The 24783-nt window shown below is 36.9% G+C and overlaps 2 protein-coding genes across 2 annotated transcripts in view; one reads left to right on the forward strand and one right to left on the reverse strand.

Moving 5' to 3' along the window:
* The first annotated feature begins 153 nt into the window (after positions 1 to 153).
* spg7 (SPG7 matrix AAA peptidase subunit, paraplegin) lies at positions 154 to 20562 on the forward strand. The gene is made up of 17 exons (XM_084107545.1): positions 154 to 1222; positions 2117 to 2216; positions 2353 to 2436; positions 3692 to 3933; positions 4026 to 4165; positions 5290 to 5392; positions 5477 to 5602; positions 7363 to 7525; positions 8002 to 8175; positions 9168 to 9292; positions 11130 to 11232; positions 12831 to 12941; positions 13032 to 13147; positions 14324 to 14480; positions 16015 to 16175; positions 18412 to 18489; positions 19900 to 20562. The coding sequence occupies exons 1-17, from the start codon at positions 1052 to 1054 to the stop codon at positions 20113 to 20115; spliced, it is 2370 nt and encodes a 789-aa protein (XP_083963671.1). The 5' UTR covers positions 154 to 1051; the 3' UTR covers positions 20116 to 20562.
* A 2069-nt stretch (positions 20563 to 22631) lies between these two features.
* Positions 22632 to 24783, reverse strand: part of cdh15 (cadherin 15, type 1, M-cadherin (myotubule)) — a 30268-nt gene continuing 28116 nt past the window's right edge. The window contains exons 13-14 of the mRNA XM_084107544.1: positions 24357 to 24551; positions 22632 to 23461 (exon numbers count right to left, since the gene is read on the reverse strand). Of these exons, the coding sequence (XP_083963670.1) occupies positions 23261 to 23461; positions 24357 to 24551 (396 nt within the window). The 3' untranslated portion in view covers positions 22632 to 23260. The remainder of the gene's footprint in view (positions 23462 to 24356; positions 24552 to 24783) is intronic.

Here is a 24783-nt window from a genome sequence, read left to right on the forward strand (position 1 = left end):
CATGTTTTTGCGAGCTCCATTTGGGTGAGAGGAAAATGGAGAACCTGTGTGGGAATATGTTGTAAAGTTGACTGAGTTAGGTTTTTAAGATACGAGTGAACAGAGCTAATTATTCTTCTTTATCCAGTCTTAGTTTAGAATCTGAAACAACTGTTTACCGCAATCTAAATCGTACTTTTTGTAGTATTATAAACTGCTTGCCGATGACGGATTGCGAGCACATCAGCTACAGCACGTGTTGTTTTCATTGACTGTAGGGTAAATGTGTTTTTGTTTTAATTTCGCTTTGACGTCACAAGCGTGTGACACCGATTTCTTGCAGAGCAGAATAACGCAATGGCTCCCTCTGCTGTAAAGAACATAGAATTCATTTTCTGAGATAGATCTTGTCATAATTATACTCAAATTTTCTGCACCCCCACTTCATATCCCAACACTAAGACATATGAAATCACACAGGCCCAAATCAGATGTGAAATCTTACCACAACAACAAAAGGGACATGACGACCAACCAGTAAAAAAAAGGCCTATATATATTTAAAAATCATTTATTTATTTTTATTCGCACAGGAACTACATTTTAACTTAATTTTAAACCTCAGATTACAGTGTGTGTGTTTCTTTTTTGTTTTGCCCCATCTACGACCGTTTGTAGTTTTACTGGTTATTCAACTGCGAGTAGAACGACATTTCCCGTCAGCCCGTTCTCGAGCGGTTTCCTTTCCTGATTGGCTGACTCCGAAGGTGAAAGTTCAACAGACATGTTTCCCGAGCCTGTGCGGTAAACACCAATAGAGTTCACGGCTTTATAATGTCCTTGTGATTGTATCATTTAAGACAGCTTTTTTATTTTACTTAAACGTTTTATTTGCTCTGTATATTTCCGAAATATCCGTGTAGAAGACGCGGTTGTTATTTAACAGCAGCTATATTTGGCTGTGTTGGATAAGCCCAGCAGAATCATGGCAGTTGTGTGATAATTCAGCTCTTTAAGAGGTCACATTATAGTATGTCTTTGATCCAAGCGACGCGATAAACCAGATTTGACTATGGCAGCGCTACTTTTGCTGCGTGGAAGCAGATGTTACGACAAACGAATTTGGTCGTTGAATCGTTTCAGTTGTTTTCAAACCAGCAGAAAACTCCTGGAGAGCAATGTGACTTCACACTCGTCTTTAGTGACTGCAAACACAAGAGGTCTAAAATCAGGACGCATTCAGGTGGGTTTTTTTGAACGTCGACCAAGCATTATGTAAACTATTTATGTTAATATGAAGTTCAGTGACGTTAAAGGGATAGTTCACCCAAAAATTAAAATGATGTCATGATGTCGTTCCTTACCCGTAAGACTTTCGTTCATCTTCAGAACACAAAATTAATATATTTTTGATGAAATCTGAGTGCTTTCTGTCCCTCCATTGACAGTCTACGCAACTACCACTTTGACGGTTTTAAAAGTTACTAGTAAAACTAATCCATGTGAATTGAGCGGTTCAGTCCAAATTTTTCTGAAGAGACTCGATTGCTTTATATGATGAACAGATTTAATGGCTTTTATTCAGATTTAAACATTGATCAGCGAACAGAAACACAACTGAGCCTGCTTGACACGCGAGAACAAACATCTTGTGGAAGGTTAAAACATGCTAACAGGAGAATAAACCTCATTGGTTCTCGTACTTCAAGTGAACATGCTTCTGTTTACCACAACTAATGTGTGAGTTGATGAATGTTTATATGTGGAAAGTGGTAGTTGCATAGCTGTCAATCGGGGGACAGAAATCTCTCAGATTTCATCAAAAATATCTTCATTTGTGTTCCGAAGATGAATGTCTTGCGTGTTTGGAACGACACGAGGGTGAGTAATTAATAACTGAATTTTCATTTTTGGGCGAACTATCCCTTTAACATTACTGAACTTCATAGCATCTATCCCTTTAAGTCAATTTGAGTCTAGTCTGTTAGATTTTGGCCATAAGGGAACTTGCAGGTTGATTATAATAATACCAGGCAATATCAAAAGGCCTGTATATATTGGCCAGTTTATTTGTCCATGATTATGCATGCCCTTGACGTTACTTGGATGATTAACCAAGTTTCCATCATTTCAACAGAACATTTTGGCAAAGCCTTTAATCCCAAGGCTTATTGGACTTGAATTCCATAGTTGCCACAAATTGGTCACAAATCCTATGAAACTGTGGAAACTTTTAGGTAAGTAGTTGGTTTATTTGAATGTTTTCACCAGAGTAGTGATGCAGAGCTCTTGACGTCTTATGAATCTTAAAGCTTGTTCTGATTCAGTCTTCTTGGTGCTTTGCATAATGGGAATGTGTTTCACATCTTTCAGGAGCTACTCATTATTTCAGCACATCCAACAGAAGACATGAAAAGAAAGAGGGTGGTAAAGGGAAGACTCCAGAGGAGGATGAAGGTATTTTGTTAATTTTTGAATCAATGGTTTACATCACAAAATATACCTTGTAGAAGTAATCAGGATCCCAAAGCAAAGTGTTTTATCACCCTGAAGGGTATAATGACGTGTTTACTGGTGCGAGGGCGGGGCAACCTGTCACTCGCATAAGATCCAGCAATAGCAAATGACAATCAATTCCCAATGACGAAATTAAGTCCCGTCCTACATTTGTTCTTGTTCGAGAAGCCGTTATGCATCACAATAGTGAAGAAAAGACTATCGCAATTCGCAAGTCCCTGTGTTCATGAGTGAGTCTCTGAATCATTCATTCAAATGATTTGTTTCAAACAGCTGATTCATTCAGAAACTCAATTCACATTTATTTGTATAGCGCTTTTCACAATACATATTTCAAATACAAATACACAATACATATTTCAAAGCAGCTGTACAGAAAATGCATTATAATCTACATTATAATTTACAGTGATCTGTTGTCAGAGGTGACTGTCTTAGTTATGCATTTCAGAAATATATACAATTTACACAGTTAGCTAAAAATGTGTTAATTTAAGGCAGATACAATGAGCTCATTAAAGTAAAGAATACATGTTTGTGAAATGAAGCAAATGTCTGTCTTTATAAATGGGTTATTGAATCATTTACTCAAACGATTCATTCAATGACAGCTTCATTTAGAACTATTTTCGTGAATGTTTTCTGACTGTATTCCAATCAGAATGGATGGATGTAAATGTATCCACGCAGCGCAGGACTGCTTAAAGTTACTGACACGTTAGATTTATAAAGAAATTAATGTGAAAATAAAAAGCTTAATGTGCTTGAAGTTATTAAAAGCACAATAAACTGCACAAGAGAACTGAATTCGATGCTTACGTGTTCTTGCGTGTCAAAATGCCCATCTTGCTGAGTATTAATGTTAACAATCGGTTAAGTAAATGTAAACAGTTGGGAAAGAAAAGTGGTGTGTAAATTAGATCTGTGCTTTAGGTCTTAAAGTGACAGCAGCCTAATAAAACTATATTTTATTTGAATACTAGGCTAGATGCACCTGAAAAACACTATTTCAAAGCACTATTTCATTTGTTTCTATTGTTCTATTGTTCCAATTTCTTTGAAATATGACATCAGGTTAACTGGGACAGCAGTCGATTATGCAATTTGTTGACCAACTCAAATATTTCAGACAGCCAGATGTACTTTCATGCCAAATTAGTCATGCATACTTTGCTTTTTTTTTTTTTTTTCCTAGAAGAGAAAAAGAGACGAGAGCAGGAGGATCAGATGTATAGGGAGCGACTGCGCACACTTTTTATTATCGCTGTCATCATGAGCTTGCTCAACTCCATCAATACCAGTGGCGGAAACATATCCTGGAATGATTTTGTAAATGAAATGCTGGCCAAAGGAGAGGTGTCGAGAGTACAGGTGGTGCCAGAGAGCGACATCGTCGAGATCTACCTTCACCCCGGTGCAGTCATCTTCGGAAGACCTGTACGTCATTTCACATCAGATTTAATGATTTTAAAATAATTGTTATCATTATGGTGCTATCAAATCCATTATTGTCCTGTTGTCTGTTGTAGAGACTGGCCCTGATGTACCGAATGCAGGTGGCCAATATTGACAAGTTTGAGGAGAAGCTCAGAGCAGCAGAAGAAGAACTGAGTATAGATGCCAAAGACAGAATTCCGGTGAACTACAAGCGCACAGGCTTCTTTGGGAAGTGAGTAATTTAGACTTTACACCGATCAGGCAAACCTCGGCAGCGGAAAAAAAAAAAAGCCCCATTATGCTTTTTCAAATATTACATTGCATGCAGTGTGTGAATGTAAAAGGTCTGCAAAGTTTTAAAGATCAAAATGCACGAGAAATCGATTCTGAACTGCAGAAACGAGTCGTCAGTAATTCTAGTGTCACTTCCTGTGCAAGCCTATGTAGGTTTGTAACTCATTTGCATAATGCCAGCCTATGGTTTTCATTGGCTGTCCGCGAACAGCGTCTACTTTGCCCCGCCCTTAAACACTGTAGTTGTAGCTGAGACTGGAAGAGTTTGGTTTGTGTTGTTCACGTGGTGAGAAGACTCTGTTTTCTGCTGCCAAATCAGAACCATCTGACCAATCAGAGCAGAATAGACCAATCACAACAGACTGAGCCATCTGACCAATCAGAGCAGAGTAGACCAATCAAAACAGACTGAGCCATCTGACCAATCAGAGCAGAGTAGACCAATCACAACAGACTGAGCCATCTGACCAATCAGAGCAGAGTAGACCAATCACAACAGACTGAGCCATCTGACCAATGCAGAGTGGACCAATCACAACAGACTGAGCCATCTGACCAATGCAGAGTGGACCAATCACAACAGACTGAGCCATCTGACCAATCAGAGCAGAGTAGATCAATCACAACAGACTGACCCATCTGACCAATCAGAGCAGAGTAGACCAATCACAACAGACTGAGCCATCTGACCAATCAGAGCAGAGTAGCCCAATCACAACAGACTGAGCCATCTGACCAATCAGAGCAGAGTGGACCAATCACAACAGACTGAGCCATCTGACCAATCAGAGCAGAGTAGACCAATCACAACAGACTGAGCCATCTGACCAATCAGTGCAGAGTAGACCAATCACAACAGACTGAGCCATCTGACCAATCATGGCAGATACTATGAGAAAAGAGGTGATGTGCAATGTATATTATGAGAAAATTAAAGTGTTTTTTGAGCTGAGATGCATGTAAATCTATTATAGGAGACAAAATAGCAGCATAATTGGGGCACTTTAAAATCGACTGTTATCATGACAGAATACCTCTAGATCAGTTTCTTGTCCTCCACAGTGCCCTTTATGCACTTGGCATGGCTGCCATTGGGGTTGCAATCCTCTGGTACATCTTCCGACTGGCAGGAATGGGTGGGCGAGATGGCGGCTTTAGCGCATTTGTAAGTCACAACTTCTTCATTTGTTTTAGTTTTAGACTACTATGAAATGTTCTGTGATGTCAAATCTTCGGTCTGTTCCACCAGAATCAGTTGAAAATGGCTAAATTCACTATTGTCGATGGGAAATCTGGGAAAGGGATAAGCTTCAAAGATGTTGCGGGTATGCATGAGGCCAAGATGGAAGTCAAAGAGTTTGTGGACTATCTAAAGGTAAGGGCATCTGAAAGTTTGGCCTAAAACATTATCTCCAAATATCTTCTCGTTACTCATGCTCAGATTTACTGGAATCTACGATCTGAAATGTGTCAGATCACAATTCATAATGCGAGTGCATGTGGCATTATCAGTTCATAGGGACACTATAAAACTCATTAGTGTAAACTAGGGATGTGTGATATTAACAGCTGACTCCTAAAAATATGTATATTCTTCATATTCTTTGCGGTGGTCCGTTCACAGCAATGAAAGAAATTAACTTTCATTAAGGGGTGACAAATTGATTATCAAATTGGTTTCCAGGGGCATTTTTACCTTTTATAAGGTACAAATAAGAAGAAGAAAAATCTAACGTTATTAGATGTATGCATTATCTTTTATGTATTTAAAAAAAATATTTAATCAGTAAATTAAGTTAAAATAATGAGACACTATAGTATATTTATCAATCATATGAAATCAGTATCAACAGTATCATAATGCTATGAGATAATGTTTTAAAAATAACATTTGAATATTGAAATATTATTTATTTTTTTAAATAAGAAATGATCGCTTAAATATGAAACTAAAACCACCAGTAGGTGGTGGTAAGTCAAAGCCTTAACGAGTGAGTCATTGAATCATGCCTTCAACCATTTCTATATTTTATGACAAAAAATAGATATTGTTCAACTCAGCATGCCACCCCAAATCTAAAGAGACCGGTCTCATAATTTTTAGTCAAACTGTTTAGAAGTTATAGGCAAAAATAGCCATTTTTTTCATATCTCCTGACCATTAGGTGGCACTGTGCCGAAACTGTTCAGGTACCCTCCGGTCATGATTGTCATAACACACACCAAGTTTGGTCATAATAATTGTGGAAATTAAGTACTAATAATTTGTTTGTCAAGTACTGTTGGATGAATTCTATAACTTTGTCGACATGGTCTGAAGATGATCTAATTCAATTTGTGCAAATTGCTCCAATGGTCTAGGAAGAGTTTAAAAAAAGGTTTTTCAGATCGAATCAGAGGAAAAAAATATTTTGTTTCTAGCACCTAATGTTCAAAAGTTATTAGCATTAACATGACCGCAAAATTGGACAGTTGGTGGCGCTAGATGGTTTGAGTTAGAGACGTCCAAGTTGGCATGCACTTTGTCGAATCCGTTCTCTCGTTTTTCAAGCACGGTTTGACGAATCAACTTGAATTCTGTAACTTTGCATGGTCTGAACATGATGTAATCTAATTTTCGTGAAAATCGAAGCAAAAAAGAAGGTTTTTCAGAAAATGACAGATTTCATGACGGGAAAATTACGTCACATGGTGCAATCTAATCAATGAAGTAAAAAAAATATATATTTCTAGCCCTTATGGTTCAATTCTAGTTCTTATGGTCAAATTTGTTTTGCTCATTTGTCAAGCACAGTTTGATGAATTCTATAACTTTTGGTCTGAAGATGATCTAACGGTCTAGGAAGTTTAAAAAAGAAAGAAGGTTGTTCGGATCAAATCAAAAAGGAATCAGAGGTAAAATTATTTTGTTTCTATCACTTACGGTTCAAAAGTTATTTGCATAAACTTGAGTGCAAATTGGACAGTAGGTGGCGCCAGAGGGTTTGAGTTAGAGACTCAAAATTTGCTATGGTAACATTTCAGACTGTCCTCTATCTGTGTGCCAAATTTCATAACTTTCCCGCAGACGTTTCCATGGGCTGCCATAGACTCGCACATATGAAGAAAACTAACGCTAATTGTTTTCTTTTGAAGAATCCAGACCGATACCTTCAGCTTGGGGCCAAGGTGCCGAAAGGCTCTCTGCTCCTGGGACCCCCTGGCTGTGGGAAAACCCTGCTTGCTAAAGCAGTGGCAACAGAAGCACAGGTGCCCTTCCTTGCCATGGCAGGGTCAGAGTTTGTGGAGGTGATTGGAGGTAAATAAGACCGCTAGAGTAGTGCTGGGCGGTATACCGGTTCATACCGGACACCCGTGTTTATTTCCCACGGGTCCTTGAAATCCTTGAAAGCTTGTGAATCTGGAAAAAAAATCAAAAAAGTGCTTGAATTTATTTTGTGCAAGAAGTTTTCTGGAAAAGAATTCCATATTATTCCCTCTGGTCCACTAATGTGTTACTTCGTGGCCTTTGCATACTAGCGCTTGCTTGATTTTCGTTAGTTACGTGCATTTACACGTTATGTTAAGTGTTTCCCGCGTGAGGTACTTTGTGTTGTACGTTGCCATGACATTCATTCAGGAAAAATTAATAAATGCCGTCATGCCGTGAAACCGATATAATTTAGAAAAATACCGTGATGGATTTTTGGTCATACCGCCCAGCTCTAAATAGAGATTATTATTCGAATGCCATTGCCATTAATATTTAAATCTGAGCGATCTTTGCCCACCCAGGCCTTGGTGCCGCAAGAGTGCGAAGTCTGTTTAAAGAGGCTCGAGCTCGAGCTCCATGCATCGTCTACATCGATGAGATCGACGCCGTGGGGAAGAAACGCTCCACAAACATGTCTGGTTTCTCAAACACAGAGGAAGAGCAAACCCTCAATCAGCTGCTTGTGGAGATGGACGGTAAGACAATGAAAATACTAGTTGTTTATATTATTTGTTTCGCTTCATTTTTTTTTTTTTTTTTTTTTTACAAAGGCTTTGTTCAGTTACTGTGCATTTTTAGAAGTAATAAATTATTTAGAAACGCATTTGGAGCAAAAAAATAATAATTTTACCTCAGACCTTGCATGTCGTTTTCTCCCACATGTGTAGACTTAACTTTTACTTGAGGAATTGTGTTTATAATAGGTTATTGAGTTTGTATATAATGGTCCTGCACTGCCTATGTTCAGTTGATTTTAATAAATGTATCCATATTTGGAGCTGTTGATCAAGTGAACGCTTAATGTACAATGATCATAGTGCAAGTCGAGCACAGTGCATGTAAATGACCCACACTATGAGTTAAAAGTTTGATTTATTTGTTTTTGAAAGACGTCTCTTCTGCTCACCAAGACTGCATTTATTTGATCAAATATCTAGCCAAAACATTAATGTTGTAAAATTGTTGTTGCAATTTAGTATAAGTGTTTTATATTTTATTATATTGTAAATGTAATTTATTCCTGTGATCAAAGCTGAATGTTCAGCTTCATTACTCCAGTCTTCAGTGTCACACGATCCTTCAAAAATAAGTATAATATGATGATTTGATGCTCAAGAAACATTCATGATTATTATCAATGTTGAAAACAGTTGTAATGCTTCAGATTTTTGTTGAAACCATGATACACTACCAATCAAAAGTTTGGGGTAAGTATTTAAAAAAAGAAATAATTAAATACTTTTATCCAGCAAGGATTCATTAAATTGATTTAAAAAAAAAAAAAATTATCAAATAAATGCTGTTCTTTAAAACTTTCTATTAAGTTACTTTCTTACATAAGTTACAAAATTTCCGTTTTAATTAAATTATTTGTGACGCACATCCATAGTAAGAATTTGAACGAGTCGAGTGAACACGTGACCTTTAATCTGTGATTATCAACACATTTTCCATCTGTCTTGTCTAGGAATGGGAACCACAGATCATGTGATTGTCCTGGCCTCCACTAATCGGGCAGATGTTCTGGACAACGCTCTCATGAGACCAGGCAGGCTCGATCGGCACATATTTATCGACCTGCCGACTCTTCAGGTAACGAAGGGTCAAAGTTACGCAGCAGCCTCAGAACTCTTGATTCTGATTGGTGATTTGACTATGAAGATTTGCATTGCATTTGTATATCACTTCTCTGCGCTCTTTCTGGAGACTGTTAATCTGGTAATGGAGAATTGGGCTGCAATTCCTGATAAATGTCCTGAGATAAACTAATGTACACTAATGTATTTTTAAATGTTTTTGAAAGAAGTCTCTTCTGCTCACCAAGGCTGCATTTATTTGATCAAAAATACAGTAAAAATTGTGAAATATTATTACAATTTAAATCAGCTGTTTTCTATGTGAATATCTAGTAAAGTGTAATTTATTCCTGTGATCAAAGCTGAATGTTCAGCATCATTACTCCAGTCTTCAGTGTCACATGATCCTTCAGAAATCACTCTAATATGATGATTTGATGATCAAGAAACATTTATGATTATTGTAGTTTTTGCTTCTTAATATTTTTGTGGAAACCATGGTACACAATTTTAGGGGAAGTAAAAAATACTTTAACTTAAGCAAGGATGCATTAATTTGTTCAGAAGTGACAGTAAAGACATTTATATTGTTACAAAAGATTTCTATTTTAAGTTAATGCTGGACACTGCACTTTCTATTTTTCAAATAATCCTGAGAAAATGCATCACAAAAATATTAAGTAGCACAACTGTTTTCAACATTGATAATAAGAAACTTTTGTAAAGTGTTACCTATTATTGAATAAAGGTTTTATTAGTTAACATTAGTAACTACATTCATTAACATGAACTAATAATGAACAATAATTCTACAGCATTTATTAATCTTAGTAAATTTCAACATTTACTAATACATTATTAAAATCAAAAGTTGTATTTTTTAACATTAGTTACAACACTAGCATGAACCAAAAATGAACAGCTGAATTTGTTTTTACTAACATTAACAAAGATTAACAAATACAGTAACAAATGTATTGCTCATTTTTAGTTCATACATTACCTAATGTTAACAAATGAAACCTTAGTGTAAAGTGTTGCCCAATAATAATTGATCAAATTTGAGCATCAAATCATCATATTAGAGTGATTTCTGAAGGATCATGTGACACTGAAGACTGGAGTAATGATGCTGAAAATTCAGCTTTGATCACAGGAATAAATTACACTTTACTAGATATTCACATAGAAAACAGTGTTTTAAATTGCAAAAATATTTCACAATTTTTACTGTATTTTTGATCAAATAAATGCAGCCTTGGTGAGCAGAAGAGAACAAACTCCTCAAACCGATGGGACCAGATAGTTTTTTCCCTTTTCCAGGATGACACACAAGATTTTAATAATAGAAGATCCACTTAACATGTTCTTTCTGTCAAATCTCTTCATCATTGAAGCATGTTTTTTATATTGTGTTGGTTTAAAAAAATTACTCAGTTAACTCTTTTGAAGAAAATTGAAACAAAGTTAAACCATATATAGTTTTAGAGTTACCAAAAATAAATTGTAAAAACCTGAAACAGTTTTACCATGAATTTCTCACCATGGAAATATCCACAGAAGCGTTAAAAACAAACAAACAAACTGTATTTTTGATCAAATAAATGCAGCTTTTGTGAGAATAAAAGACTTAAAAAAAACGTAATTATTCCAAACTTTTGGATGGTAGTGTATGTGTGGTGGAGATCGTAGTATACCGGTACGTGGAATATTTGTCTGATGAGTTATTGAAAATTAATGACCACTCCACTTCCATATTATCCATATTACCATCTCAGGAGTGGGTTAATTCTCAATAATTGAAAAACCCGTCATCAAATATTCAATCCGCACTCTTGCTGATTGTGTTCTAGGAGAGGAAGGAAATCTTTGAGCAACACCTGAAGATCCTGAAGCTGACGCAGCCGGCGGACTTCTACTCGCTGCGTCTGGCTGAGTTTACCCCCGGCTTCAGTGGTCAGTGATGTTTTGACCATGTGACTGTATAATCTCCTGGCACTAAGTTAATGTTCATTTTGTTAATGAAAAAATGTTCAACAACCTTTTTTTCATGACTAAGACGAGACGATGACGAGACGACACCAATGTCATTAAACGATAACTGTGACTATATTATGTAAGAGATGATGTACATCCAGCCGGTTGTTATCTCAGAATAAACCCCGACAGGGTGATCAGGATCAGGTCTTCATCAGCCTGAAGGGGTTTATTCTGAGATCACACACACACACACCTGAAGGGGTTTACTCTGAGATAACAACCAGCTGGATGTACATTATCCCACTTATTACACGGCTACTTGACACATAAGTGAAAAATATTGATCTGAGTTTAAATATTTTATCAGGTCTTTAAACGCAAAGCTTCGCGGAGAGCAGTTTCAGCGGCGAGTTCAAACTAAACGGAGATTTAAGAGATACGGTATACAGTCATATCACTTATTACACAGCATTTCAACACATAAATAATTATGGGGATAAGAGATATTGATTTCATATTATTATTCAGATTTAATATCGTACCTTATGTGTACAAAACAATAGTCACAAAATGGCCACATCTGCATTTGTATGAAACAAGAGAGCGTGTTCATGATACTGGATGGCATAATTAAATAACAGTACACAAAATGTTGATTCGACTGAGTTTAAATATTTTATTTGCTCACCAAAAGCAAAACTTCCACAAAAAAAACCCGTTCCTAGCGAGCGTATAGCACTGCTGACTTTAATAACCCGGATGAGCCTGTGTTTCTGTTCTCAGAGGTTGTTATCTGGGAATAATACACCGCTGGATGGAGCGATTGACCAATCAGAATCAAGTATTCCACAGAGCTGTGTAATAAATCGGGAAACTAGATGAGATCAAATAAACCATGCATATAAGTTGACATTCTCGTGATTTGTGCTTATGTAAAAGAGTGCAATAACTGGTGAAATGTGAAAATAAATTTCTTAAATGACAACAATTGTTGCGATTTATAATTTTGAGCTAAATAATCATGATTATCAATTTAAACATCATGCAGCATGACAAAAAAGTTTTCACTGACTAAATCTACATTAAAATGGCCAGACATTTAGTGGACTAAAACTTGACTGAACAAAAAAATGACATTACCTAAATTTGATAAACTAAAAAGTACATTTGACAGGACTATATGGAAGCTTGTTTCCGCCAAAAAAGAAAAAAGGTAATTGCGTTTTTTTTTTTTTTATCTCACAATTGCGAGTTTACATCTCGCAATTCTGACTTTCTATCAGAATTGCATGATATAAACTCGCTATTGCGTGTTATAAAGTCAGAATTGCGAGATATAAACTCACAATTCTGAGGAAAAGGGTCTTTTTTTCCTTATAATTGGAATTTATAATGCACAATTGCGAATTTATATCTCCCAATTCTGAGAAATAAAGTCACAATTATCTTTTAAATTGTTTTATTCTGTTGTGGAAACAAGCTTCCATAGGACTAAGACTGACTAAATAAATATAAAAAAATATAGCTGACAAAATTAACACTACCTGACACCACATCTGCCACACATTTTCCAGGGGCCGATATCGCCAACATCTGCAATGAAGCCGCTCTTCACGCTGCCAGAGAGGGTTTCAAGTCCATCGACACCTTTAACTTTGAATATGCTGTGGAAAGAGTCATCGCAGGTATTCAGCTCGTAAAAACACTATGCTGTGATATTACCTGAGAGGTTTCTGCGCAGTCAGCATCTGTCTGATGTTGTTTGTGACGTGCAGGGAGTGTGAAGAAGAGTAAAATCTTGTCTAAAGAAGAGCAGAGGGTGGTGGCCTTCCATGAGTCTGGTCATGCTTTAGTCGGATGGCTGCTGGAACACACCGAAGCTGTCATGAAGGTAAATGCTGTCAAACACTACTGTAAACGAGGTCCATGAGACTTGTGTGTATGGTGGCCGGGAGGGGACATGTTCGGTTCACTTTATTTCTCTTGACAACAAGTTTGATGCGTAAACGAACCTGCGTGACCATAACAACCTGCTGGGAATATCAGGATTCTTAGTAATAAATTAACAATTTATTTTGAATTAAGAATGACAAAGACAGTGTGGCATTAAGACATGAATATATATTACATTATTTTGTGCCTATATTATATTATTAAGTATATTATACATTATACACTGCCTGGGCAAAAAAAGTCACAGTTTGGATTAAAAAAGGCAAATGCTTTAAGTCCCCCTGTAGTCAATAATTTTATACCTTAAAACTTATCTTTGATCACTAAAATTACATATTTAAAGAAACACCAGCGATTTCAAAGCGTGTTTTTGAGACTGTCTTTGGTTCACTGCAGTTTTAAGGAGAAAATACTCAGCAATGGAGTCGACTTATGAATTTACACATGGTTTGTCTTAAAGCATATTAAAAACACCACATAGACACATAAACAACATTAAAAGCTGGATTTTCACCACAGGGGGACTTTAAGAGTCTATGATTGGTTCATTATTGCCGTGATTATTGTATTTCTATATGTTTGTAGCAGTTCTTCAAGCCCTGATTGATGGAGCTTGTAGCTTTTCATTTCTTAAACAACCATGTATGAAAAACATCATGAACATATTCCAGGATGATAATGTCAAGATTCAATAGGCTCAAACTGTGAAAGAATGGTTGTGAGGAGCATGAAGAGTCATTTTCACACATGAATCGGCTCCTTAAATTCATTGAGAGTCTTTGGGATGTTCTGGAGGAGACTTTACAGAGTGCTGGACTCTTGCATTGACAATACAACATCTTGACCAAAAACTGATGGAAATAACATCACAGCATTTATCAAGAGGTGCATCAATCTTTGGTCAAGATCTTTTCAGTCAAGAACTGCTGCCAAACATATAACATGATAATGATCTAATCATAGACTCTTATGCATTTGCCTATTTAAATTTAAACAGTTACTACCTCTTTTTTTCTTTTTTCTTTTTTCTTTTTTTTTTTTGGCCGGGCAGTGTATTATATTATATATTTGCATGTGGTGAGCTGGTGTTTTGATCTGTGGCCTTGTCCTCCAGGTTTCAATCGCTCCCAGGACGAACGCCGCTTTGGGCTTCGCTCAGATCCTGCCGAAGGACCAGTATTTGTTCACTAAAGAGCAGCTGTTTGAGAGAATGTGCATGGCTTTGGGTGGACGAGCCTCTGAGGCCATCACCTTCAATAAGGTCACCACAGGTATGTCATCTATTCTGCACACTTATATAATCTCATAACACACCATCAATGCGAGAATTATAAATACATACCTAAGAAATCGTATTAGCAGATTTGATTGGTGCCCAGGGGCGCCCTCTGGAGGAAAGACACAGTTTGACTTGTAGGAACAATTTATTTGCTAGGAATGACAGAAAAATTATTGATAGCCCAAATAGCCAATCAAATCGCTGCACTAAGAAGCCATGTTGCTCTCAGCCATTTGAACTGTCAGACACAGACAAACCTCCTTTTTGCCAAATTCCTTCGTCTATGGTTAAAAGGCACTATGGCACGTCCTTTGGATACTAGGCATCCAGAGTGGCTAGTTAAAGGCTTCTGTTCATTATGTCTGTCTGTAATTTCGTAAATGCAAGCGTTGGATCAAACTTGCTGTAATCTGGTGCACATGGTGCTCTGGAAAGTAATAATGTGACATTCAGTAAACTTTATTTTAAAAAAATACACAAAAGAAACACATTATTTACCTGTCTGCATCTGCAAAGTGTCCGTACACATTATTTCTGCGTGTTAATGTCAGTGTTTATGACAACTTCTTAACACTTGGGTAGATTTGCCGTTGTAATTTAACTACTTTCTTGTCTTCTGCCCTTATATTTAGAGTTTCAAATAACAACCTGATACACAAGCTTGTGCTTTCTTGATTTATGCATGAAGTCAAACTATCATAAACTGCATTTGAAGTAGAGCTGCACAATTCTGGATAAATTCAATCACAGTTTTAAAAAAAAATAGAGATTATGATTCTCCCACAATTCTGAATAGTCAGCTAAACAAAATAACATGCAATTAAGAGGATGACAATAATAATTGCTAATTGAATTGCTAATTAATGATTCAGTGACTCACTCATAAAGTCTTGACTTGTTTCATTTCTGGATTAATCTGCATATTTGAACGAATCTCTTGAATTATTCAATGTCAAATAATTTTTTTTTAACGTTACTTGTCGCCACCTACTGGTGTAACGCTGTAATTTATACAATCTTTATTTGGAGGGTCAAGTTTTCTTCAAAAAGGTGATTTCCTCTATTTTGATCGCTACCGTAGTCATCAGTGTTTGTATCTGAACTATAAACTTTCATCTGTGATGATCTGAATGATTGTAACACAGAAATAATGATATTGTGTTATTGAAAGTACTGTTCGTGAAGTTGTTTCATATCATGACAACTGCTCTCTCTGGGTCAGAACACAGATCTGAATGTTCGCTATGATTGTACTTGTCAAAGGTTTAATAGTCTGAAGAATCGCTGTTAGTTAGGAATAAAATCACGTGGGTGTTTGAATGAAGATCACAATCGTTTAATGATTAATTGTGCAGCTCTAATTTGACATATTTATTCCAAAATCACTTGGTATGTCTTTTTGTTTTAGCGGTAGGCGTGGTTAAGTAACCACTGTTGTAAGGTCAGTTGGTGTGCAGACACAGACCTGACTTCATAGATATGTAAAGGTAGTCCCAGACGCCAGATAACGTATAAACTCCTCGTAGGTGCTCAGGATGACCTACGCAAGGTGACGCGGGTGGCCTACTCCATGGTGAAGCAGTACGGCATGGTTGCCAGCGTGGGCCAGATGTCCTTCCCTGAAGATGATCAGGGAGGAATTGGACGGAGACCATTCAGCCAAGGCCTCCAACAGCAGATGGACCATGTGAGTACAAGAACATACATTAACATTAATGCACGCGATTTGGCAAAGGCTGCGATTATTTTATGTGCAGCTTGTCAGTGAAGCACGGCTCTGTGATCAGCAGTAAATGATGCTCCATCTGAACACCAGAGGGCGTCTCACACACACGCTAGAGATGCGCGGTTGGTTAATATTCTGATTGTTCCAAACCAATCTGATTTCTGACCTATAATGCTGCCTGAATCATAATCATACACTGTTCGTTCATTGGCCAGAGGAGAACTGAGCGACTGAGTCTGGGTTCTCCCAAGGTTTTTTTTCTCCATTCTGCCACTGATGGAGTTTTGGTTCCTTGCCACTGTCGCCTTTTTCCAACTTTGTTGCCATTGGCTTGGCTTGCTTAGTTGGGGACATTAAATTTAACATTTAATCTAATATAATTGATTAAAATTTTTTTTTTTTTTTTTAAATATTGATCTGCCTGCATTGACACTGTTATACAAGAACTGAACTGAGCTGGACTATGATATATTTATTTATTTATTTGAACATATGAACTAAATTAATAACTTCTTTAAAGGGGTCATATAATGGTACATGCACTTTTACAAGTTGATTGTACTGAAATGTGTGTTGGCAGTGCCTGTACACAACCATCATAAAATGATAAAAATCCATCCAGTGGTTTTTTTTTAATCTCCTTATATGTTTGACCCTCTCTGAAATCAAGCCGTTCGATTTTGTGACGTCACAAAATCGACGCCCCTCCCACTATTGTGATTGACAGCAGCGTTTCAACACAGACCCGCCCTCGCTCATGAGCGAGGCGAGCTGTCTGTCATCATAATGCATTGATATGCTGGAGAAGAATGGCGTCGTCTAAGCGATTGTGGCGTTCTGTTCTTGGGTGTAATAAGGAACACAGCAGTCATTTTGATGTTTTGATGGAATATTCCCAAAGCATTGACGTGGGGATTCCCTCGGGATTCCCCACGATCAATGTCCATGCTGTCATGTTTGCGCAAATCATTTCACCAGACTGCTTTACAAACGAGGATCAGTATAAAACTGGTTTTGCTAAGAAGCTGCTCCTGAAAAAAGGATCGGTACCAACTATTTGTGTTCGTGCTGCACCTCCAGAAGAACTGAAGTGAGTGTAACGTTTTATTGACCTTTATATTAATCTTTATATTACTCTTTGCAAATCGCTTGCTGCACGCTTCATGATGAATGCGGCTGTTTACACTCAGGGGACATTACGGCATGTTTTCTATGTACGACGTTCTCAATATAATTCATAATCCCACGTTTATAATGAACAACGCGTTATGGTTATTGTGTTATTGTGTTACAAACGGTGTACGCACAGAACAGAGGGGCGGGGTGAGCAAAGCTCATTATCATTTAAAGACACATGCACTGAAACGGCGTGCTGAAAACAGAGCTGTTTTTGACCAGGTAAAATTAGTGTTTTCTTTCAATATTAATGAGAATTTTTAATTAAAGTATATTACAAAATTTTAATTTAGACCCTAAAGAATCATATTAGCTTGTACAAAAATGCCATTATATGACCCCTTTAAAACAAAAATGAAACCTCAATGAACTTACTTAAGCTGGACTGTGACGCTATTTTCTTCTGGAAACAAACTTTTTTGCATTAAAGATGTTTGACACGTGTTGCTTTTTCAAATGCACATTATAAGTGACTCAAACTCACAGCGTTTACAGAGCCGTACATCTATGACAAGCTGCACGTAACAAATAATCACAGCCTTTGCGATTTCAAAATCACGATAAGCCAAATAGATTTAAGTGCGATTACTTAGTAGGGCTGCACGATTAATCGCAACTTCCATGAATCAACATGCACCAATGCTACATTTTCTAAATGTCATAATCATTTGTTAACAAACAAGTATTCATTACTTCAATGAGCTCATTGTTTCTGCCTTAAATTATGACATTATTTAAATGAATACATTTTTAGCTGACTGTGATTTTGTATATGTACATTTCTGAAATGCATAACTTAGACAGTTTCCTCTGATAACAGATCACTGTAAATTGTAATGTGGACTCATGCATTTTCTGTAAAGCTGCTTTGAAACGATGTGTGTTGTGAAAAGTGCTATACAAATAAATGTGAATTGAATTGAATTGAATGTTACAGAGGCTTACGTGGATGTTAAATATCATTTATCCTGAATATGTGTGTGTGGTTATTTATTTCTATTCCTTTCTCTCCCATGTTCAGGAAGCTAAGCTGCTAATAGCACAGGCCTACAGGCGCACAGAGAAATTGCTTCTGGACAACAGAGACAAACTTATTTTGGTAAGACATGCTCACATCCTTGTTAGCATAGCAAGATAATTTTTCCCCAAAAAGAAGTTAAGAAATTAAGATGAATTCTAAAAAAAAATAAAGAATGTTTTAACACTGTGTCTCGAACCAGACGCCACACAACGCCACGACACGTGATAAAATGCCTCTTTTCCATGTTAATCAGAGTTTTTTTTTACCTTTATTGGTTAATCACCTTTATTGATTTGGTTGTGAGTGCAGTGCGCTTGAAGAGAGACTCCGCCCACACACACTTCTGATTGGCTGTTATGTTTGACTGATTTGGTTGTGAGTGCAGTGCGCTTGAAGAGAGACTTCGCCCACACACTCTTCTGATTGGCTGTTATGTTTGACTGATTTGGTTGTGAGTGCAGTGCGCTTGAAGAGAGACTCCGCCCACACACTCTTCTGATTGGCTGTTATGTTTGACTGATTTGGTTGTGAGTGCAGTGCGCTTGAAGAGAGACTCCGCCCACACACTCTTCTGATTGGCTGTTATGTTTGACTGATTTGGTTGTGAGTGCAGTGCGCTTGAAGAGAGACTCCGCCCACACACTCTTCTGATTGGCTGTTATGTTTGACTGATTTGGTTGTGAGTGCAGTGCGCTTGAAGAGAGACTCCGCCCACACACTCTTCTGATTGGCTGTTATGTTTGACTGATTTGGTTGTGAGTGCAGTGCGCTTGAAGAGAGACTCCGCCCACACACTCTTCTGATTGGCTGTTATGTTTGACTGATTTGGTTGTGAGTGCAGTGCGCTTGAAGAGAGACTCCGCCCACACACTCTTCTGATTGGCTGTTATGTTTGACTGATTTGGTTGTGAGTGCAGTGCGCTTGAAGAGAGACTCCGCTGGTGTGGACAGACAAATTGCTTGTCGCTGGAATCTTGTCACATCTCGTGTGGTTTGGACAGAGTTAGTGCAGTTCTTGAAAAATTTTAAGGAAGTATTTTCATTCTGCATCAATTTTGTGGATGGTAATTGCTGCAGTCTATTTAAAAAAATGTTTACATCTTTTATTCTTCAATTCATCATATATTCATGGGAGAAAAAATCAGTTTGAATAAGGAAAAGGATATCTTTGTCATTGTATCCTTTCAATGGTTAAAGTTACCGCAGTCATTGCATCTGCTGCACTTTATTTGTACCATTTTGGTACAAATAAATTAATAATTTATTAGTTTATTTTTATTTATCTATTTACCTCTTGTAGAAGTTAAAAGATAATAGAGAAAGATTTTGTTTGACAAATGAGATCTTTGATTGTAGTCCTTGGAATAAAAAATAGTGCTTAAAAAGTCCTTGAAAGTCCTGGAGTTTGATTTTTACAGAAAATAGTCAAATTAAACATTTAGTCTTTCTTCAGTTATTGTTCTTGTTTGCTGTGATTGTGTTTTCCAGCTGGCTAATGCCCTGCTTGAGAGGGAAGTGGTGAACTATGAAGACATCGAGGCTTTGCTGGGACCTTCTCCGTTTGGACCCAAAAAGATGATTGCTCCTCAAAGCTGGGTGGAGGCCGAACGAGACAAGCAGGACACTGGAGAAGACGAGCCCCGCAGACCCCAGAGACCCCGCAAAGACACGCAGGACGACGACATCAACCTGAGCCCAGCCTGAGCGCCAGCACAATCTCACAGGATCTGTCAAAATCTGCTTTAAGGGAAGAAAAACCCCAAATGTTTCTGTGGTTCTCGCTCTTGATGTTCCAGTTAGACCTGATCTGACTGACTGAACAATAATGGCAACGTGTTCTTCGATGACCTGATCATTTTGGCCTGTAATTATATTTTAAATGTCTTTAGGACATTTGATTAAGAAACAAAGGCAACTTATAAGCATCAATCAAGCATTTAAGAGCAAGACTGTTCTTCTCAGTAAGGAATCACTCTTTTAAAGAGTAGTAGAAACCTCCTTTGAGAATTGCACGAAATCTGTTTTTAAAACAGTAGTTGAGCGTCTTCCCGGACCAGCTCAGACCGGGTAAGCATTGCCAGCAGTGTGTCTGAAGTCATCTTGTGATGTCTGGATATTCTGCACCATATGTAATAAATTATTATATTTGTGTGCAATGTCCAAGAGTTTTTACTGAGCAACGTGATTAATCTCAAATAATGATTTTGGTAGATGACTAAACATTTATTGTTATGAAGTGACACTTTATTTTAAAGTGTCATTGTTTCAGTGTAATTATACATTTAAATACTGAGTAATATTGATTAACTACATGCACTTACTCTAGGGTTTGGGTTTAGTTACATGTAATTATGCATGATTTATAGTTATTACTGTAGTAACTACATGCAAAGTGTAACAAGGACACTAAAATAAAGGGTTTCCTATTATTATTTCACCTTTTTTAAATATAAATTGCCAAAACAACCACTGCAAACTAAACCACTGTCTCTTTTCTCCATTAAAAATTAGGGATGCACTAAAGATGCGCCGATGTATCGGCCAACAATTGCTATCAAAAAAGTCTCACTGAGATGAGAGAGGTATGTATCAACTCATCTTAGATAAGGGAATAACATAGTTTAATATGAAAAAACGGTAGAGTATCCCTTTAACATTTTGACCGATAACCGATAATTCTTTATATCTGAAAGCCGATAACCGATATATTGGCTGATAAATCTAAATCCAAATTTTTATATTATTTTAGAGAGCCTGATTACAAAAATTCAACATTAAATCCATGTCCCAAACACAATTATAATGTTCTCATGATAATTCTAGTAGCCGATATGACAGACTTGTGTTGCACATGTTGCACTTTACTGTATTTTCCTTTTTTGAAGTGATTTCAATCATATTTCAAGCCATTCAAAACCATCATGTTGAACAGTGCGCATCTGAAGTGTCTCAGCTGAAGGAAATAATCCATTATTTATGAGCTTTAATACATCGGCCAAATTTTCTTATTGGGCCGATAATGAAAACATTAAAAATTAACATATATTGGCCGATACCGATATGGTGCCGATATATCATGCATCCCTATTAAAAATACAGACCGGTATCATTCCAATCTTTTATTCATAACTGTAAAGATAATGACAGCATTTTACATTTTCTTATGAAATAAATATTAAAAACAAAACCATGTAAATCAAAATTGAGAAACAAAACAAAAGAATAATAATAATAGGTACTGTGTAATTATGTCAAACTTTTGTTCCTGAAGGGGAAAACAAACATTTACATTTGAAGCATCATTAATTTGGCAAACTGTGTTACGCTGCATATGAAAATTAGTATTACTAATATTAAGGCTCTTTAAATGTCTTGGGATACTTTTGAAGGTAAATTGCAGGCAAGCAAAAAAATAGTATTACAAGCAAATATATTACACAATATACTAGTCATATATAAAAAGAATGGTTAAAAACAAAGTTATCACGTTTAATAAGTCATTTTATCAGTCAATCAATCTTAAAAAGACATTCCTGAAGAATCAATACAGTTTATCACATGTATTGACTCAAACATGCTTTATTTAAATTACACAAGATTTAAAAGATCTCATTGGCACTTTCACATATTCAAACAAAGTTATTTTTGACGTCTAATTGGGCTTGAACTGTTAAATACACATACTTATGTCAAAATGTCCATCTTTGCGAGTATCCTAGTAAACAGTCATTTATGTCTTAAGTGAACGTAAGAGTTGAGAAGAAAGCGCATGTGTAACAGTATATTAGATCCGCGCATTCGATCTTAAAGTGACAGAAGCCTAATAAACCTGCAATCCGTCACCTCTTTACTGCTCTTCACTGAATCACTTTAGTAACTTTAATAAGAATAAATGTATATTTAATGTACAAAGTGAAGATTATGCATTGTTTTATATATATATTTGATTACTTTATACAATTTATGTAGTATTTCTTATTTCTAGTGCTTGAGGTTTTTCAGGTAGGTCTATTTCATTTGTGTCTTTGTTCAATTGTAGTTTGTTTTCCTATATGCTAGTTATTAGTTTCTTCCCAGACATAGTGTCGGCCCAGATCCGGCCCACATCTGGGCCGTGTGGAATCCAGATGTGGGCCGACACTATGTCTCTGTCTGGGTTTGTTCTCGTTTTATCAGTTTACTTGTCTTCACTTAGGCTTTTTTTTTACAATTAGTTTTTTGGTGATATTGAAAATGATGATTAAAGATTTTGTTCATATCGCCCAGCCCTAAGAAGCATGTATGTATGTGTACATTAAAAAAAAGAGCATATACAAAAAAGCAGCTCTGAAATTCAACAAAATATTTTAAAAAAAACTCCTTTTGTGTTGCATGAGTGAAAGAAAGTCATATGGGTTTAGAATGCCAGTTATGAGTGAATAAGCGTGTCATTTTCGGGTTTTGCTTCATTCTTTCCATTTGCCCCACATGCTCAGCAACCCTCAGTATTGGTCATCAGCTAAAATAATCCCTCAAGAACTTGACAAACATTGTATGAACAAGGCATCCCTGTTTGCACCATGTCTAATCAGTTTGCACTTACACACGGTCCTCTCTCCAGTTGGTGTGTTCACCGCACCTGTCACGTCAGCATGCTGAAACACTTCACTGATCCGTTCTCTCTTCTCACACACACTCCTTTAACAAAATCATATCACTGGGGAATATATAGTCCATTTATCAATTCTGTAAACCTCCCCTTACATGCATCATGAGCACTGTCTCATATAGAAGATGGGGCGTGAGGTTTTGAAGGACAGGCATGTTGGAGAGTCTCTGGACGTCTTGAACAACAGGATCCGTGTGGCGTCTAACGCGGGTCGTACATGTGAGCCAGTTTTTTAAAGCGCGGCCCCCAGTCGTTGAGGTAGTCGTAGTCCTGGTCTTCATCCGAGCCCATGGAGGCGATGGAGCTGAGGCTTCCTGAGACCGAGCCGTCGCCCTCGTAGTCGTAGATCAGCGCGGTGTCGTACGGCGGGACGTTCGGGTCGGTGTCGGCGGCGTCCAGACCCTGCTCGGGTCAAGCATGAAACAGGGAGATTGTTATCCAAGAAAGTGCTTCGATTTTCATTGTTTATTACAAATCAATTATAATGAAACTGTTTTAAAATGTTGTTCTTCATCAGAATATCAGAAAAACACACACACACACACACACACACACTGCTACATCTACTACTGGAACATGTAGTATTATGTCATCTGTTTAAATTTGCATGTGTGCATTCATCTTCATTGCATCTTTATGGGTCATAAAAAGTTTTTTTTTTAAATACTTTTGAGTCATTTTTTGTGTTTTTTTAATACTTCAAGTGATATCAGAATATCCTGATTTAGAAATTCAGTTTCACTAACAATAAATTTCAAACTTGTGTTCACGGAGTTAAAATAACCATTATTTTGGATTAGTAATGATAAATAACTAATAAAACTCAACACATATTTAGGACTGTGGATTACAGTAGAGGAACTATTGAAGATACTGGAATATGTTTGCGGTGTCTCACGGTTGTTATGGTGGTACTTGAAGAAAACTGGTATTTCTTAAAAAATTAGCTTTAAAGAGTTTTCGTGAATTACCCAAAAATATTTCAGACTGAATCTTATTTCACTTTATATTAGGATTTCTTTAACTATGTATTTGCATTAAAAAAAATGGGTAACACTTTATTTTACAGTGTCCTTGTTACACGTTAAATGCTGTAGCGAATGCAAATTGTACATAATTACATGCAATTAACCCTGAACACTATTGTAAGTAAATGTAGTTAATTAATTTTACTTGGTACTTAAATGTATAATTACACCGTAACAGAGGATGATTCGTTTAAATGCGAGTACATAGTAGTTAAAGACACTTAATATAAAGCGGGACCCTTATTTCTTATTAGAGAAAAGTCGCTTACAACATTGATGAAATCCTCGATGTCGGTCGGGTCTCCGGGGGTTTTGCGTGGGTATGTAGGAGACGGCAGGTTATGGGGTGCATCTTTTCTCAGAGGTTGTTTTCCTCTGGGAAGGCCATAGTCTTGTGGGAAAAATGAGGCTGGGACAGGGGCCGTGTCACTTGGGTTCCTCAGAAAATCGATATTAAATGCATCCTATTGGACGGAAACAGCTTTAGGTATTTCAGGACATTCCCCATTTCACTTCAAAACACAAATAAATACAACAAACACACAAGTTTGTTAAACTTTGCTGCCCGAGAACAATGAAAACACCAGGATTCTTCAAGCACTGGACAGAATTTGAATGCTGAGACCTTCATCAAAAGAGATAACAGATATCAAAAGTAGAGCTTTTTGCAGTTTATTGAACAAACATTAATGATGA

The sequence above is a fragment of the Abramis brama genome, assembly GCF_963993115.1.
Source record: "Abramis brama genome assembly, chromosome: 3".
NCBI lineage: Eukaryota > Metazoa > Chordata > Actinopteri > Cypriniformes > Leuciscidae > Abramis > Abramis brama.

Coding starts and splice junctions, on each gene's coding strand:
- spg7 (XM_084107545.1), top strand. CDS start 1,052: ATGGCAGCGCTACTTTTGCTGCGTGGAAGCAGATGTTACGACAAACGA. Junction 5,393..5,476: donor ATGGCGGCTTTAGCGCATTT/GTAAGTCACAAC, acceptor CTGTTCCACCAG/AATCAGTTGAAAATGGCTAA. Junction 7,526..8,001: donor GTTTGTGGAGGTGATTGGAG/GTAAATAAGACC, acceptor TTGCCCACCCAG/GCCTTGGTGCCGCAAGAGTG.